At 53.2% G+C, this 17,036-nt stretch overlaps 1 protein-coding gene across 4 annotated transcripts in view; it reads left to right on the forward strand.

Annotated features, from left to right (window-relative positions):
- The window catches only part of ARHGEF18 (Rho/Rac guanine nucleotide exchange factor 18), a 95,076-nt gene extending 78,683 nt beyond the window's left edge, over nt 1–16,393 (forward strand). For 3 of the 4 annotated variants that reach the window (XM_033400933.2, XM_033400938.2, XM_033400939.2), the window contains 11 exons: nt 281–459; nt 1,252–1,343; nt 9,101–9,283; nt 10,372–10,509; nt 10,917–11,041; nt 11,805–11,861; nt 11,952–12,002; nt 12,124–12,603; nt 12,945–13,278; nt 14,057–14,173; nt 14,260–16,393. In XM_033400933.2, coding sequence (XP_033256824.1) covers nt 281–459; nt 1,252–1,343; nt 9,101–9,283; nt 10,372–10,509; nt 10,917–11,041; nt 11,805–11,861; nt 11,952–12,002; nt 12,124–12,603; nt 12,945–13,278; nt 14,057–14,173; nt 14,260–14,414 — 1,911 coding nt within the window. In that variant the 3' untranslated portion in view covers nt 14,415–16,393. The remainder of the gene's footprint in view (nt 1–280; nt 460–1,251; nt 1,344–9,100; nt 9,284–10,371; nt 10,510–10,916; nt 11,042–11,804; nt 11,862–11,951; nt 12,003–12,123; nt 12,604–12,944; nt 13,279–14,056; nt 14,174–14,259) is intronic. The other variant, XM_033400935.2, reaches the window with a different exon arrangement.
- The last annotated feature ends 643 nt before the right edge of the window (nt 16,394–17,036 follow it).

Here is a 17,036-nt window from a genome sequence, read left to right on the forward strand (position 1 = left end):
GCTCTTGTATCTTCTGAGTTTTATACAGTGTACGTGCGTTAGCAATTATAAAACATTTTTTAAGCACGTTGAACAAGCACATGAAAAGGATGTGAGGATATCATCGCGATAGTGTCCGTTTCCCCCAGGTGGCAAAATCTTTCTGCTTTGAATTGTTGGAGGATAAGCAGGGTGCACGCCTCCCCCGTTCCCCCCCAAGTCCCCTTCCCCGCCGGCTCATGGCTCCACGGCTGTAGGCCAGGTACAGAGTGACCCTCCCCGCCCCTTCCCACCTGTGCAGGACTCCAAGCGCCCCATCATCTCGCTGCAAAAGCTCATCGTGAGGGAGGTGGCCAACGAGGAGAAAGCCATGTTTCTGATCAGCGCCTCCCTGCACGGGCCCGAGATGTACGAGATCTACACCAGCTCCAAGGAGGACAGGAACACCTGGATGGCTCACATCCGAAGGGCCGTGGAGAGGTGAGAGGGACCCGGGTGGGCCTTCCCTCCACTGACGGCTGTGCCCCTGGCTTTGGTGGCTGGCTAGTCAGCAGAGACCTTGGAGCGCCTGCGAGGGTGCCGGGGGTCGCAGGCGGAAGACCCCTTCGCTTTTCCCCTCCCTGTCATTCCACCTCGGTGCTCTGTCCATCCCCTCATCTAAGGGCAGACAGAAGACGCCATTCAGCCCCTTCTGACAACAGCTAAAAAGGCCCAGATGTCTGTGGCTGGAGGATGCGGGGCCCGCAGCTCTGTATTGGTGGGCTGTCCACCTGACACGGGGGGCTGTCCTTCCTCCTCGGGCCAGGGGACCCCTCAGGACCCCAACCCTGTGGCTTTGAGTGATGCCTGGCTCCTGCCACCGACAGACGGTGGTCCGGCCCCCACCCCAAGCCTGCTGCTCCCTCCCTTTATGCCCAGAAGCTTCTCAAAGCTTTAGTCTTCTTCGAGCCCCCTCAGTCCTCAACTTGGACTCTGCTGGCCTTGCAGCGTCCCGTAGCTGGGAGGTCCCCAGGGAAGGAACTGCTCTGTCTCCTCCACCCCCCACACCCTGCAAGACATTTGAAACCTGTGGCCGGTTACGTCCTGACACTTTGAGACTGGATGCTTGCCGACGGCTGTGTTTCTGTCCTGCACGGTTGACCATTAACAAACTAAATCTCTCAGCACATCAGAGATGCTCTTTGCAGCCGGGCCTGCAGGCAGACCTCAGTGCTGTTTCAGAGGCAGCCAGTCCACGGAGCGTGCTCGCCCATCTGTCCCCTCTCCCTGCAGCTGCCCGGACGAGGAGGAGGGCCCCTACAGCGAGGCCGAGGAGGAGAGGAAGATGGTCGAGGCCCGCGCCGTGAGGCTGAGGGACTTCCAAGGTAAGGGCGGGGTGGGGGGATGGGGTCAGTGTGACCTCGTCTGGTGACTTGGCCCCGAGAGCCCTCCTGGGTCCGGCAGTGGCCTTTCTGTTCTATCCCATCAGAACTGGCCATGGAGCGAACCGCCGCCCAAGTGACCAGGAGTTTGGCTGTGGGCTATCCCATGTCCTGCGGTTCTCTGGGCCGTTTGCCCTGGGGTAGCGCTCTTCCAGAGGGCGTGTGGGAAAGGGGAGTGGGGCGCTAGGGTTGCTCCCTTGGTCCTCGCTCAAGAAGGGCTCAATAATTCACATACATTACCAGTCACCCATTTAAAGTATGCCATGCAGTGGATTTTAGTGTATACCAAAAGGATGTGCAACCATCACAGTCAATTTTAGGCTGTTTTCCTCACCCCAGAAAGAAACGCCATCCCCATTAGCAGTCACTCCCGTTCTTTCCCCATCTCCAGCAGCTGGGAACTTCTGTCCTACTGTCTATCTGTCTATGAACTTACTTACTCCAGACACCTCGTATAAATGGGGATAGTTGTCGCTTTGTGACTGGCTTAGTTTACCAAGCGTGATGTTTTCAAGGTTCATCCCTGTAGCAGAATCTCTTTCCTTTTTAAGGCTGAATAATATTCCACTGTATGGATGGACCACATCGTGCTTATTCTGCTCCCCGGTTTTAACAGAGTCCTGTGAGATTTCAGCGAGGTCATTGCCAAGAATCCATCTCAGTACTTTGTGGTCTCAGGCAACTCCCCTCCTCTCTCTCACTCACTGTGATATTTATGTTTAACATAGGTAACATTTGAGCAGTAAGCGCATAAAATTAGGCAGTATGTATTTTATTTCTTTTTGTGGGGAGAGGTACAAGTTTGAAGGTATTAAGGAATAAAAATGTCCAAAAGAAATCAGAGAAATCCCACTGACCCCTGAAAGTATAATGTTAACATAGTATTCATTTCATCCTGTTCTAAATTTGTTTTTTAACATCTTCATTGGAGTATAATTGCTTTACAATGTTGTGTTAGTTTCTGCTGTACAACAAAGTGAATCAGCTCTATGTATACATATATCCCCATATCCCCTCCCTCTTGCATCTCCCTCCCACCCTCCCTATCCCACCCCTCTAGGTGGTCACAAAGCACCGAGCTAATCTCCCTGTGCTATGCACCTGCTTCCCACTAGCTATCCATTTTACATTTGGTAGTTTTATATATGTTAGTGCCACTCTCTGACTTCGTCCCAGCTTACCCTTCCCCCTCCCCGTGTCCTCAAGTCCATTCTGTGCGTCTGCATCTTTATTCCTGTCCTGCCCCTAGGTTCTTCATGACCTTTTTTTTTTTTTTAGATTCCATATATATGTGTTAGCATACGGTATTTGTTTTTCTCTTTCTGACTTACTTCACTCTGTACGACAGACTCTAGGTCCATCCACCTCACTACAAATAACTCAATTTCATTTCTTTTTATGGCTGAGTAATATTCCATTGTATATATGTGCCAATCTTCTTTATCCATTCATCTGTCAGTGGACACTTAGGTTGCTTCCGTGTCCTGGCTATTGTAAATAGAGCTGCAATGAACATTGTGGTACATGACTCTTTGAATTATGGTTTTCTCAGGGTATATGCCCAGTAGTGGGATTGCAGGGTCGTATGGTAGTTCTATTTTTAGCTTTTTAAGGACCCTCCATACTGTTCTCCATAGTGACTCTATCAATTTACATTCCCATCAACAGTGCAAGAGGGTTCCCTTTTCTCCACACCCTCTCCAGCATTTATTGTTTGTAGTTTTTTTGATGATGGCCATTCTGACAGGTGTGAGGTGATACCTCATTGTAGTTTCGATTTGCGTTTCTTTAATGATTAGTGATGTTGAGCATCCTTTCATGTGTGTTGGCAATCTGTATATCTTCTTTGGAGAAATGTCTATTTAGGTCTTCTGCCCATTTTTGGATTGGGTTGTTTGGGTTTTTTTGATATTGAGCTGCACAACCTGCTTGTATATTTTGGAGATTAATTCTTTGTCATTTGCTTCGTTTGCAAATATTTTCTCCCATTCTGAGGGTTGTCTTTTCATCTTGTTTATGGTTTCCTTTGCTGCGCAAAAGCTTTGAAGTTTCATTAGGTCCCATTTGTTTATTTTCATTTTTGTTTCCATTACTCTAGGAGGTGGGTCAAAAAGGATCTTGCTGTGATTTATGTCACAGAGTGTTCTGCTTATGCTTTCCTCTAAGAGTTTTATAGTGTCTGGCCTTACATTTAGGTCTGTAATCCATTTTTATTTATTTATTTATTTATTTATTTTTTATTTATTTATTTTTGTGTATGGTGTTAGGAGGTGTTCTAATTTCATTCTTTTACATGTAGCTGTCCAGTTTTCCCAGCACCACTTATTGAAGAGGCTGTCTTTTCTCCACTGTATATTCTTGCCTCCTTTATCAAAGATAAGGTGACCATTTGTGTGTGGGTTTATCTCTGGGCTTTCTATCCTGTTCCATTGATCTATAGTTCTGTTTTTGTGCCAGTACCATACTGTCTTGATTACTGTAGCTTTGTAGTATAGTCTGAAGTCAGGGAGCCTGATTCCTCTAGCTCCATTTTTCTTTCTCAAGATTACTTTGGCTATTCGGGGTCTTTTGTGTTTCCATACAAATTGTGAAATTTTTTGTTCTAGTTCTGTGAAAAATGCCATTGGTAGTTTGATAGGGATTGCATTGAATCTGTAGATTGCTTTGGGTAATATAGTCATTTTCACAATGTTGATTCTTCCAGTCCAAGAATATGGTGTGTCTCTCCATCTGTTTGTATCATCTTTAATTTCTTTCATCAGTATCGTGTAGTTTACTGCATACAGGCCTTTTGTCTCCTTAGGTAGGTTTATTCCTAGGTATTTTATTCTGTTTGCTGCAATGGTAAATGGAAGTGTTTCCTTAATTTCTCTTTCGGATTTTTCATCATTAGTGTATAGGAATGCAAGAGATTTCTGTGCATTAATTTTGTATCCTGCTACTTTACCAAATTCATTGATTAGCTCTAGTAGTTTTCTAGTAGCATCTTTAGGACTCTCTATGTATAGTATCATGTCAGCGGCAAACAGTGACAGTTTTACTTCTTCTTTTCGATTTGGATTCTTTTTATTTCTTTTTCTTTGATTGTTGTGGCTAAAACTTCCAAAACTACATTGAATAATCATCATGAAAGTGGGCAACCTTGTCTTGTTCCTGATCTTAGAGGAAATGGTTTCAGTTTTTCACCATTGAGAACGATGCTGGCTGTTGGTTTGTCATATATGGCCTTTATTATGTTGAGGTAGGTTCCCTCTGTGCCTACTGTATGGAGAGTTTTTATCATAAATGGGTACTGAATTTTGTCGAAAGCTTTTTCTGCATCCATGGAGATGATCATATGATTTTTATCCTTCAGTTTGTTAATATGGTGTATCACAATGATTGTTTTGCATATATTGAAGAATCCTTGCATTCCTGGGATAAATCCCACTTGATCATGATTTAATGTGCTGTTGGATTCTGTTTGCTAGTATTTTGTTGAGGATTTTTGCATCTATATTCATCAGTGATATTGGCCTGTAGTTTTCTTTTTTTGTGACATCTTTGTCTGGTTTTGGTATCAGGGTGATGGTGGCCTCGTAGAATGAGATTGGGAGTGTTCCTCCCTCTGCTATATTTTGGAAGAGTTTGAGAAGGACAGGCGTTAGCTCTTCTCTATATGTTTGATAGAATCTGCCTGTGAAGCCATCTGGTCCTGGGCTTTTGTTTGTTGGAAGATTTTTAATCACAGTTTCAATTTCAGTGCTTGTGATTAGTCTGTTTATATTTTCTATTTCTTCCTGGTTCAGTCTGGAAGGTTGTGCTTTTCTAAGAATTTGTCCGTTTCTTCCAGGTTGTGCATTTTATTTGCATATAGTTGCTTGTAGTAGTAATCTCTCATGATCCTTTGTATTTCTGCAATGTCAGTTGTTACATGTCCTTTTTCATTTCTAATTCTATTGATTTGAGTCTTCTCTTTTTTCTTGATGAATCTGGCTAATGGTTTGTCAATTTTGTTTATCTTCTCAGTGAACCAGGTTTTAGTTTTATTGATCTTTGCTATCGTTTCCTTAATTTCTTTTTCATTTATTTCCTATCTGATCTTTATGATTTCTTTCCTTCTGCTAACTTTGGGGATTTTTTGTTCTTCTTTGTCTAATTGCTTTAGGTGTAAGGTTAGGTTGTTTATTTGAGATTTTTCTTGTTTCTCGACGTAGGATTGTATTGCTATAAACTTCCCTCTTAGAACTGCTTTTGCTGTGTCCCATAGGTTTTGGGTCGTCATGTTTTCATTGTCATTTGTTTCTAGGTATTTTTTGATTTCCTCTTCGATTTCTTCAGTGATCTCTTGGTTATTATTTTTTTTTCCTTGGTTATTTAGTAGTGTATTGTTTAGCCTCCATGTGTTTGTATTTTTTTAGAGTTTTTTTCCTGTAATTGATATCTAGTCTCATAGCATTGTGGTTGGAAAAGATACCTAATAAAATTTCAATTTTCTTAAATTTACCAAGGCTTGTTTTGTGACCCAAGATATGATCTATCCTGGAGAATGTTCCATGAGCACTTGAGAAGAAAGTGTATTCTGTTGTTTTTGGATGGAATGCCCTATAAATATCAATTAAGTCCATCTTGTCTAATGTTTCATTATTAAAACATCTTGTGTTTCCTTATTTATTTTCATTTTGGATGATCTGTCCATTGGTGAAAGGGGGGTGCTAAAGTCCTCTACTATGATTGTGTTACTGTCAGTTTCCCTTTTTATGGCTGTTAGCATTGTCCTTATGTATTGAGGTGCTCCTATGTTGGGTACCTAAATATTTATAATTGTTATATTTTCTTCTTGGATTGATCCCTTGATCATTATGTAGTGTCCTTCTTTGTCTCTTGTAATAGTCCTTATTTTAAAGTCTATTTTGTCTGACATGAGAATTGCTACTCCAGCTTTCTTTTGGTTTCCATTTGCATGGAATATCTTTTTCCATCCCCTCACTTTCAGTCTGTATGTGTCCCTAGGTCTGAAGTGGGTCTCTTCTGGACAGCATATATACAGGTCTTGTTTTTGTATCCATTCAGCCAGTCTGTGTCTTTTGGTTGGCACATTTAATCCATTTACATTTAAGGTGATTATCGATATGTATGTTCCTATTACCATTTTCTTAATTGTTTTGGGTTTGTTTTTGTAGGTCTTTTCCTTCTCTTATGTTTCCTGCCTAGAGAAGTTCCTTTAGCATTTGTTGTAAAGCTGGTTTGGTGGTGCTGAATTCTCTTAACTTTTGCTTGTCTGTAAAGGTTTTAATTTCTCCGTCGAACCTGAATGAGATCCTTGTTGGGTAGAGTAATCTTGGTTGCAGATTTTTCCCTTTCATCACTTTAAATATGTCCTGCCACTCCCTTCTGGCTTGCAGAGTTTCTGCTGAAAGATCAGCTGTTAACCTTATGGGGATTCCCTTGTATGTTGTTGCTTTTCCCTTGCTGCTTTTAATATTTTTTCTTTGTATTTAATTTTTGATAGTTTGATTAATATGTGTCATGGCATGTTTCTCCTTGGATTTATCCTGTATGGGACTCTCTGTGCTTCCTGGACTTGATTGACTATTTCCTTTCCCATGTTAGGGAAGTTTTCAACTATAATCTCTTCAAATATTTTCTCAGTCCCTTTTTTTTCCTCTTCTTCTTTTGGGACCCCTATAATTCGAATGTTGTTGTGTTTAATGTTGTCCCAGAGGTCTCTGAGACTGTCCTCAATTCTTTTCATTCTTTTTTGTTTATTCTGCTGTGTGGTAGTTATTTCCACTATTTTATCTTCCAGATCACTTATCCGTTCTTCTGCCTCAGTTATTCTGCTATTGAACCCTTCTACAGTATTTTTAATTGCATTTATTGTGTTGTTCATCATTGTTTGTTTGCTCTTTGGTTCTTCTAGTTTCTTGTTAAACGTTTCTTGTATTTTTTCCATTCTATTCCCACGATTTTGGATCATCTTTACTATCATTACTCTGAATTCTTTTTCAAGTAGACTGCCTATTTCCTCTTCATTTGTTTGGTCTGGTGCGTTTTTACCTTGCTCCTTCATCTGCTGTGTGTTTCTCTGTCTTCTCATTTTGTTTAACTTACTGTGTTTGGGGTCTCCTTTTCCCAGGCTGCAGGTTCGTAGTTCCCGTTGTTTTTGGTGTCTTCCCCCAGTGGGTGAGGTTGGTTCACTGGCTTGTGTAGGCTTCCTGGTGGAGGGGACTGGTGCCTACCTGTGTTCTGGTGGGTGGGCCTGGATCTTGTCTTTCTGGTGGGCAGGGCCGCATCTGGTGGTGTGTGTTGGGGTGTCTGTGAACTTATTATGATTTTAGGCAGCCTCTCTGCTAATGGGTGGGGTTGTGTTCCTGTCTTGCTAGTTGTTTGGCATGGGGCGCCCAGCGCTAGAGCTTGCTGGCCATCGGGTGGAGCTGGGTCTTAGCGTTGAAACGGAAATCTCTGGGAGAGCTCTTGCCAATTGATATTACGTGGAGCCAGGAGGTCTCTGGTGGTCCAATGTCCTGAACTCAGCTCTCCCACCTCAGAGGCTCAGGCCTGACACCAGGCTGGAGCACCAAGACCCTGTCAGCCACACGGCAAATAGCGGTAGAAGACCAACATCTAGAAAGTAGGGGCCCATCCACTCAGCCTCAGGGCTGTTCCAATGTTGTCAGGGCTCCGCCGGTCCCTCGGCGCTGGTTCACCTCCTCCCCAGTGTGTCCCGTTCTAACTCTTATTTCTGTCAGAGGGTAATAAAATACATGCCCTGCACAGATGCATCTCCACGGATACCACAGAATCATACAGGAACGTCTCCTCATCGCCCACTCCCGACAAGAGTCTTAGTGAATTAGAAATAGATGTTTCCTTCACCAAGATCTCCTCTATTATCTTGGACCAAAAGCCAATCTCATCCTTTACACTGGACCATCAGGGACACTCCCATCAAAGTCAGGAGCGAGGCAGGGCCCCCCACCCCCCCACTCTCACCATTAGTATCTTCCTCCTGGACGTTCCAGCCAGGGTAGTAAGGGAAGAAGCAGAAGTAAGAGATCACGATTGGTAGGGAGGTGGCAGAATTATTTTTTGCAGGTGACATGATTATCTGCCTAGGAAATCCTGTAGAATCAACTGGAAAACTATTTGAAATGTAAGAGAGCTCAATAATTTAGCTGAACGGGATGTGTGTATTTATACTAGCAATCACCAGTGAGAAGGTCTAGTAAAATAAGTCGTAGTCGTGGCAGCAAAAAAGAGGTATAGGGACTTCCCTGGTGGTCCAGTGGTTAAGACTCCATGCTTCCATTGCAGGGGGCCCGGGTTCAACCCCTGGTCAGGGAACTAAGATCCCGCATGCCTCGTGGTGCGGCCAAAATAAAAAGTATAAAACCCAGAGACTTGTAAGAAGATTAGAAAACTAAGCCTCGTAAGGCTCTCAATTTGTCCCAAACTAATAAAAATCAGCCCGTTATGGTCCTCCCCCACACCCCCACCGTGTTTGATTTTTATAATGGAGGGAAATAAGCTGGAGACAGGGCCACACCCTTGCCTGCTGGTCGGGAATGTTGGACGAAGGGAGAGGTCCAGCTCCGGACAGGGTGTGGGTCAGCAGGGTTCCCAGAGGCCCGCCTGGCCCTGTGAGGCATCCTTATACCAGCTCCTGGGGGAAACTACCCCAGAGGAGGCCGAACCCCACACCCATTGCCACTTTGCAGAGCGACTTAACATTAAAGACCAGCAGATCGCCCAGAGCCTCAGCGAGAAGCAGCACATCTACCTGGAGATGGCTGAGATGAGCGGCCTCGAGGACCTCGCCCCGGCTCGGCTCCTCTTCCGGGGAGGGGACCCCCCCGAGAACCTGCAGGGGGAGCTGATTCTCAAGTCGGCCATGAGTGAGAGTAAGTAGCCACCAGCCCTCGCTGAGCGCCGGCCCGCCCTCCCTGTGCTGCCTGGTGGGCTCCTGGGAGACCCCAGGCTGGGCACACAGCCCCGTGGGGCCCACAGGCCACCCTGTCCGGGCACGATTCTGTCTGCCTCTATTCTGCTTAGAGCTGGAAGGTCCTTGGACCCAGTCGGGTGCAGACCCCTCTCTGCAGATTTAGAGTACCATCTACTGTTCACTCAACAAACACTCCCGGTGCTGGACCCGGGGGTCTCAAATTGACTGAGACGGTTCCTCTTTTCTGATGAGTGGGTCACTGATGCTGTCCCCAGAAAAATACACACATACACATGTGGTGGGTTGTTTCAGGGGCTGCTGGCCGCACAGCCACAGGAGGGCACTGGCCGGTAAGCAGCCTGCTTCCAGGAGCTGACAGGGTCCTTGCGGAGCTCCTAGAAACTTCCACGCAGCTGCTGAGCCCCATGCCAGGCCAGGGCATGTGCTCCTGCTGGGCAGTCAGGCAGGAGGGCCAGCAGTGTTCTTTCAACATCAGGCGAGACAGACACAGCCCTGCCCTCCAGAATTTTCCATCGGAGTGAAAAGGCCAGAGGGGTCCCGCTTGGACTGTGCCCCTGCTCAGCCTTGCTCCCTCCGGCCATGCCTCCCATGTCTCCAGTCACCACTGTTCTTGGGCTCCCGAGACCCTCTCATGTCCTGTGCCTCGGCCTAGAATAGTCTCCCCACCTCCTCACCTGGCCAAAGCCCGTCTGTCCTCGAGCACCTTATGTGACCAGCCCTGCTCCCCCAAGGCCACCTCCCGTGGCCCCTGACCTTCTGTATGACTGTCAGCACACAGGCAGTGGCCACACCGAGTTCCCTCCTAGGCCCAGCGCAGCCCCAGGCTCAGGGCCCGGAGCGCCCCAAGGTCCGGCCTCGTGTAGATACAGGTTGGCACATCCTGGGTGCAGTACCTGTGTAGGGGGTGCACAGAGTCAGAGGGGGTGACCGACACCCTGCGAGGCCGTGGCCCGGGTCTCTGCACCCTGCTCTGATGCCCACGGCAGGGCCGCGGGTGACTTGGTTCCCCTCCATCTCCTTCCACAGTCGAGGACATCCAGAGCCTGATCTGCAGGCGGCTGGGCAGCACCAACGGCCAGGTGGATGACGGGGGTGGCTCCTTGTCCCCAGCTCGGAGGGTGGAGGCCTCCGGGGGCTACGACAGCGCCGGCAGCCCCGGCAAGAGTGAGTGGCGCCGCCTCCTCTCGGGGCTGGGGCTTCTCGGGACCCCGGGAGGTCGGCGGGTGCAGGAGGATGTGCAGTTTCTTAAAACATTCCCTTCACAAAGCATCCTTGGCAAAGCCCAGGCGTTTGCTGTTCAGCATCTCTGCTGCTGATTACCCTCAACCTTCTATAAACTCTCCGGGGTCAGGGTTCTGGAACTTTCCAGGGGTGGTGAGTCACATTCTGACAGCAGCACCCAGGCCAGTTCCTGCTGCTGGTCTCTGAGCCCCAGATGCCGCCCTTTCTGCCCAGGTCGGAAGGCAGCAGCCCGGCCACGATTCCTACCCAGGCTGGGGGCGGGGTGGGGAACAGGGCATGCAGACCCCTCGGGACCCGCGGCATCTCATGCACCTGGCTTGGGGTTTCAGATGGCAGTTTTCAGAAGAACGTCTGCAGCAGCAACCCCAGCCTCCGAGACTGGCAGGGCGCCGCGGGCAGCCCGGACTCGAGGCTCGGCGACACCCCGGGGGCCTCTGAGGAAGCACCACAGGCGGTACGCTGCCTCCTTGGGATGTTCCCGAGCTCCATACAGAGTCAGCCCCAGTGCTTTTAATTATCGTCAGTGAGGGGGAACAGCCTGTGCTTGGCTTGTCTGGTTTTTCCGTCTCAGGGCAAATAGTGAGCAGCGTCGTCCCGGTTGACGGTGACTAATAGTTAATGTGCAGATTGACGTGTGGCCAGGTGACCCTCCTGGTTCCTCCTGCAGGCCCCGGCAAGGGCGGGGTGGGAGGCAGGGGAGGGGCGGGCTCAGGGCGGCGGCCTCAGCAACAGGTGAGAGCCACCGTGCGGGGACCACGAGCTTTCAGTCTGCACAGGTGTCCTGCCCCGCCCCCCCGCCCCCCCCCCCCCCCCCGGCCGGGTGCCGAGGTCACTGGCTGTTCCCTCCTCTTTGACTCAGAAGGCCCACCCTTGCCAAGCGCTGGGGTCAGAGTTGGAGGCTGGCTGCCTCTGGCCACCTCTGAGGTCTGAGGCCTGGGCTCTTCTGACAACCACTCCCTGCCAGCCCACCCCCCGCGGCCAGGCTAAGAGCCTCCCACACGGCGGGCCCAGCCCGCCCGCCACCCTCGCACCTCCCGGAGGCCACCCTGCGCCCACCCTGCGCCCTCAGTTTCCAGAAACCAAGGCTGGCACACGTCAGATGAGCAGGCGGGGGCCTGTCCCATGCTAAGGGGATGCCTTAGCGATAATACGCGTGTCCCGCTCGAGTTGGATTGGCCCTTAGAAGCTCTCTGAGCTGTGATGCCGTGTTTCCACAGGCGGAGGCACCAGGTGCTGAGCCCAGCCCCCGGCTGCCCGCCCTCCTGGAGTCGGAGGTAAGCACGGGCTTGTGCGTCCCCCCAGGGCCGGCACGCACGCCCGGCGGGGCTTCCTGCAGAGCGCCAACGTCCCTCTCCTTTTCTCAGCAGCTCGTCCGGCGGATCCAGACACTGTCCCAGCTGCTCCTCAGCCTCCAGGTACGCGGCTTTCGGGGAGCGTGGCAGGCTGCACGTGCCCTTCTCCGGGTTGAGGCTGTGGTCTGGGGGAAGGCCGGGCTCTTCCTGAAGCCGGCCGCTCACCGGCCCTCCCCTCCCCCAGGCGGTCATCGCCCAGCAGGACAGCTACGTGGAGACGCAGAGGGCGGCCCTCCAGGAGCGGGAGAAGCAGTTCCGGCTGCAGTCGACGCGCGGGAACCTGCTGCTGGAGCAGGAGCGGCAGCGCAACTTCGAGAAGCAGCGGGAGGAGCTGGCGGGCGTGCAGAAGCTGCAGGGCCAGCTGCGGCTGGAGCAGCAGCGCTGGGAGCGCGAGCGGGAGCGCGAGCGCCAGGAGCTGGGCCTGGCCTCGGCGCGGCTGCAGCAGCGCGAGAGCGAGGCGCTGCGGCTGCAGGAGCAGCTGAGCCAGGAGCGCGAGGAGCTGGAGCGCCAGCGCCAGGCCTACCAGCACGACCTGGAGCGGCTGCGCGAAGCCCAGCGCGCCGTGGAGCGGGAGCGCGAGCGGCTGGAGCTGCTGCGCAGAGTGAAGAAGCAGAACACGGTGCCCGGGGCGGCCGGGGCGCTGCCGCCCGAGGTGCTTGCGGAGGTGAGCACCGGGGGTGCGCCCTGGGCCCGCGCGGGCGCGGGTGTGTATGTATTTTGGGGGCAGGCAGTAAATGGCAGCTCCGTCGGACCAGCGTCAGTCTCTACCCAGATCTGACCCTCCCAGCTAAGAAGCTTCCGTTAAGCCACCCCTCACCCGGGAGTTGGGCGGGCAGGCAGGCCAGGTCCAACCATCTCCAAAAACCCCGCCCCACCCGGGAGCCGGCAGAGTGCGGGCGAGGCTGGCCCGCAGCGCCATGCAAATCTGCGGGGCGTGGCTCCTTGTGGGGACACGGAAGGGCTGCCCGAAGGAACCAGCATTGGTGTCTTCTGGCGCTCTTTCAGGCCCAGCCCCCCAGCCACACTCCCAGCTTCAACGGGGAAGGGCTGGAAGGGTCCGCGGCCCTGACTAAAGCGCCACGGCCCCGGGTGAGCTCGCTGCTGTCTGGTGCCGGGCCTGAGTACGCAGAGCGCCCCGAGGTGAGCCGCAGGGACAGCACCCCGGCTGAGGGTCGGCCAGTCAAGAGCGACGTGCCCATCCAGCTGCTCAGCGCCACTAACCAGATCCAGAGGCAGGCGGCCGTGCAGCAGCAGATCCCCACCAAGCTGGCCGCCTCCACCAAGGGCGGCAAGGACAAGGGCGGCAAGAGCCGGGGCTCCCACCGTTCGGAGAGCTCAGGTGAGTCGGGGCCTCCTGGCAGCCCCCTCCCCATCTTGCCCAGGGCCCGCCTGGCCCCTTGCCTTTGGAGGGGGCATCAGGAGGAAACCCCAAGGCACAACTGGTGAGGCAGCTGAGGCTGCCCCCTCTCCCCCAACACGTGGAGGTCTTTCATCTCAAAGAGCAAAAAAATGGAAACATCAAACCTCAGCTCTGTTCCCGCCTTGGCCCTCAAACTGGGATCAGGGACAAGGGACCGCGCTGGTGATTCAGAAACGAGCCTTGGAAACCTTTGCGCAGTTAGTCACCCCGGGCGGGAAGTCGGGCAGGAAGTTGCACAGTGATCAATGCTACCGCTGCCCCACCGAGCCCCGCCCTGCGCTGGTCCAGGTGCTGCCAGCTCTGCTGGTGTCCTTGCTCCACCGATGGCACGCTCAGCCCTTGCACCAGAGCACCCTGCAGCCAGTTGGCCCTGGTAGGGAAGGCCCAGGGGGAGAGTCCCTGGGACATTCCTGGGGAGCAGGGCCTGTGTCCCAGGACCACTGGGCAGCAGGGTCACAGGGCCTCTCGTCCAGAGGTTGAATGACTCCAGGGCCTTCTGTGGTCGGGCAGGGGTGTCTGCCCTGGATTTTGTCACTGAATTTGGGGCCTAACGTCTGAGTGGGGTCTATTCCTGGGAACGGACGCTGGGGAAAGTGTGGGCGAGAAGTGGGATGAGGCCCTGGCCCAGGTCCGCAGAGCGCTCCTGTGCCTGGAGCGAGGCCGAGCACCCCAGCCGGCACCTTCCTCCCGCTTCCAGCCTCATTTGACCTGAAGCAGCCACTGCTTCTCAACAAGTTCATGGGCAAAGAGGAGAACGCCTCTCGGAGCCGCCGCTCGCTGAGTCCCGTCCTGCGCAGCTCCACACCGCCCCCAGGTGAGCCGGCCTGCACTCCACCCCCACCCCCTGGCACCCTCAGTGCCTGGCAGCTCCTGACACCCACAACCCCCTCTCTCTTCCAGACTCCTGCCTCCCAGCCCCAACCCCGGTCCCAGCTGATGTCCCCAACGAGTACTTCACCCTCAAGGCCTGGGGGGCATCCTTCCCACCCGTGGCCCTGTTCTCCACACCACTCGACAAGGAAGAGGCCAGCAAGGAAGATGTCATCTTCTTCTAGGGGGCGTGGCTCAGGGTGCAGACCCCTTCCTGTGCTCTCTGGGGACGCGCCCCGCGGCCCTCTCCCCTTCCCAAGTAGGCCTCTGCCAACCACCACCAGGCCGGGGCAGCGTTGGCCTGCCATCTTGAGGCTCTGTAGGATTAGCAGTGGTGCCTGGGCAACTTTGTAAACTTATTTTTTCTAATACAAAAAGGAGAGTTTTTAACGGAAGGTTGAACCAAAGCTAACCCATGGAGCTGTCATCGTAGCGCCCCAGTTGGGTAGAGGAGAGACCAACTCCAGGCTGTGTTTGCAAGGTAGTGACCAACTGTGGTGGTTCCACCTAGAGCATGACAACAGGCCAGACCCTGGCCTGAGGAGATGCCGGCCCAGGCTGGGCTCCATGGCCACCGGGAGACCCTGGAACGAGTCATTATGGCACCAGAAGGGGCCCAGTGGTGTTGGCTCTGTCCACAGAATCAGGCAGAATTGACTTCCAGGAGTGGGTTCATGGTGAACCTCCAGGCCAAGACATGAGCCCAGCCAGGGGTGGCACACAGCTCTCCCGGGACAGGGCCACAGGGCTGGGCAGCCAGAGAGGTTGGCTGATGGCTTGCCTGGCGGGTCCCTACAGGTGCAGAAACTCGTCCTGAAAGGGGCTGACCTGGAAGGGACTGACCGTAGCTCATTTTACTGTGGTGGAGGTTTTTAAAACCTGCTCTTGTCAAACTCGGTGCTTTCCCAAGGCGCCTCTCCAAGGCAGCGTGGTTCTGTGGGCCTCTCGAACACCAGGCGCCCAGGAAGCCAAGTCCAGAGCTTCAGCCAGGGCCGGCACACACCTGAGGGTCCCAGCCCCGGGTGGAGGGTCCTCCATCCCCATGAGATGGGCCAGTTGTTCCAGGGCTGCCGGGGGGTAGCCCCTAGGGCTGGTGTCCCGAGCCGATGGGCAGAGGCTGGGACAAAGGGCAGTGGGGTGGAACGCTGGAGGGACCCATGTGGCCTGGGTGGTGACTGTTGCCAGCAAGTGCACAGACGGCCGCCTCGCGGGCACCTCAAGTCCAGTGAGCTGTCGCAGCTTATTGTCAGCAAACACCCAGGAGGAGGGAGAAGGCCGCCGGTCCAGCCTCGAGGCGAGGCTGTAGGTGTCGGGGATGGCATCGCATGTCCATGAACAGTCCCAGGGTGGTACCTGGGTCAGACCCACATTCCAGCTCTGGCCAAGTGCAGGCTTGGGTGCCAGGCAGGAGGGCGGGGCATTCCAGCCTTTTCCTGCACCCCAGGCTCCCCAGTGGAACCCACAGCCCGAAGCATTGGCGGGAAGACTGAGTCCTGGCGGAACAGGAGCCCGGGCACCCGGGGCGAGGTGACACAGCCAGCAGTGACAAGGAACTGACAGTGGTTCCGGACCTCTCCAGAGCTGTTTCCTGCCCCTCTGGGGACCTCCCCCACCTCGCCCTTGCCCGAGGGCCTGCGGCACCAGGAGCAGCAAGGAGCAGCAGCCTCCCCGCCCCAGGACATGTGCCACGTCTGTAATCAGTGTTTGTGTTTTGTACTGAGACGCATCAGAGCACTTTAGAAAAGTTGACTTTTAAGTTCCTGTCCTGTTGTGAAGAGGACATTGCTGGGCCGCGAGCACCACCCACAGATCCGCTGTGACGCTGTGACCCTCCCAGAGGATTCCTCGGGCGATCAGCAGCTCGAGCCCGCGTGGATCTCAGCAGAGGAGATTTCCGGGTGGTACCAGCAGCTGGGCAGCACCGTGGGCACATCTCACCAGGACCCCGAGGTCACTCCCGGGTAGAGTCCAGTCTTATTTGTAAAGTTAGGGGTCGAGCAGATGTTCCTATTTCTGTGGGATCTGTGCACGTTAATCGTGACCATGACCTTAGTTCACCCGACAATTATTTTTACAATGATGGCAGCATTTCCTCACTGTGATATATGTCGGAACCGCCCTAGAACTTAAGACCTGATTCTAGCAATAAACGTGTCTGAGATGAGCTGACCGGGGTGGCGGTTCTTTGGAGCTTTGTTTTAGGATCACCTGCCCAAAGGCTGGTGCTGCAGTGTGCTTTCGGGGCGGGGGGGCAGGGAGGAGAGGAGCCTCGGACCCTCTGCTGCACTAGGAGGCCTGAACACCAGGCCCAGGGCCTGCCTGTGATGCCCTGTCCCTCCCATGTGGGCCCAGGACACCACAGCAGTGCTCTCTGCCGCTGTCACCTCTCCTGCCGGGTGCACTGCTCCCCCTGCCCCGAGGCTGGGGTGGGGAATGTAGGGAGGTGGAGACACCTCCCAGGCAAGTGACAGCACCTTCCCCCCGCTGGGCACCAGCTCAGACCAGTGGTTGGATGGACTGCACAGAGAGAGCCCAGGCCAGGTAGCCTGCTCTGTTCCCGGTGAGGAAGCCCCAGACAGACAGTGATTCCATCTGGACAAAGTTGGAGGCAGTGCCAGTGCCAAGGTGGCTACAGTGGTCCCCAGGGGGAGCGCTAATGAAGCCAGGGTGCGGAGAATGCCGCCAGGTCCTCCGGCCCTGGCCGGTCCCCTCCCACTTAGGCCGCCCCTGTGGTCCTGGGGCGTCAGCCTCCTCGACAAGGCGGGGCCCCTCAGCCTCCCTGCTCCCTGACGGAGCACGCGCTCCCC

The sequence above is a fragment of the Orcinus orca genome, chromosome 3 (genome assembly GCF_937001465.1).
Source record: "Orcinus orca chromosome 3, mOrcOrc1.1, whole genome shotgun sequence".
Classification (NCBI taxonomy): Eukaryota; Metazoa; Chordata; class Mammalia; order Artiodactyla; family Delphinidae; genus Orcinus; species Orcinus orca.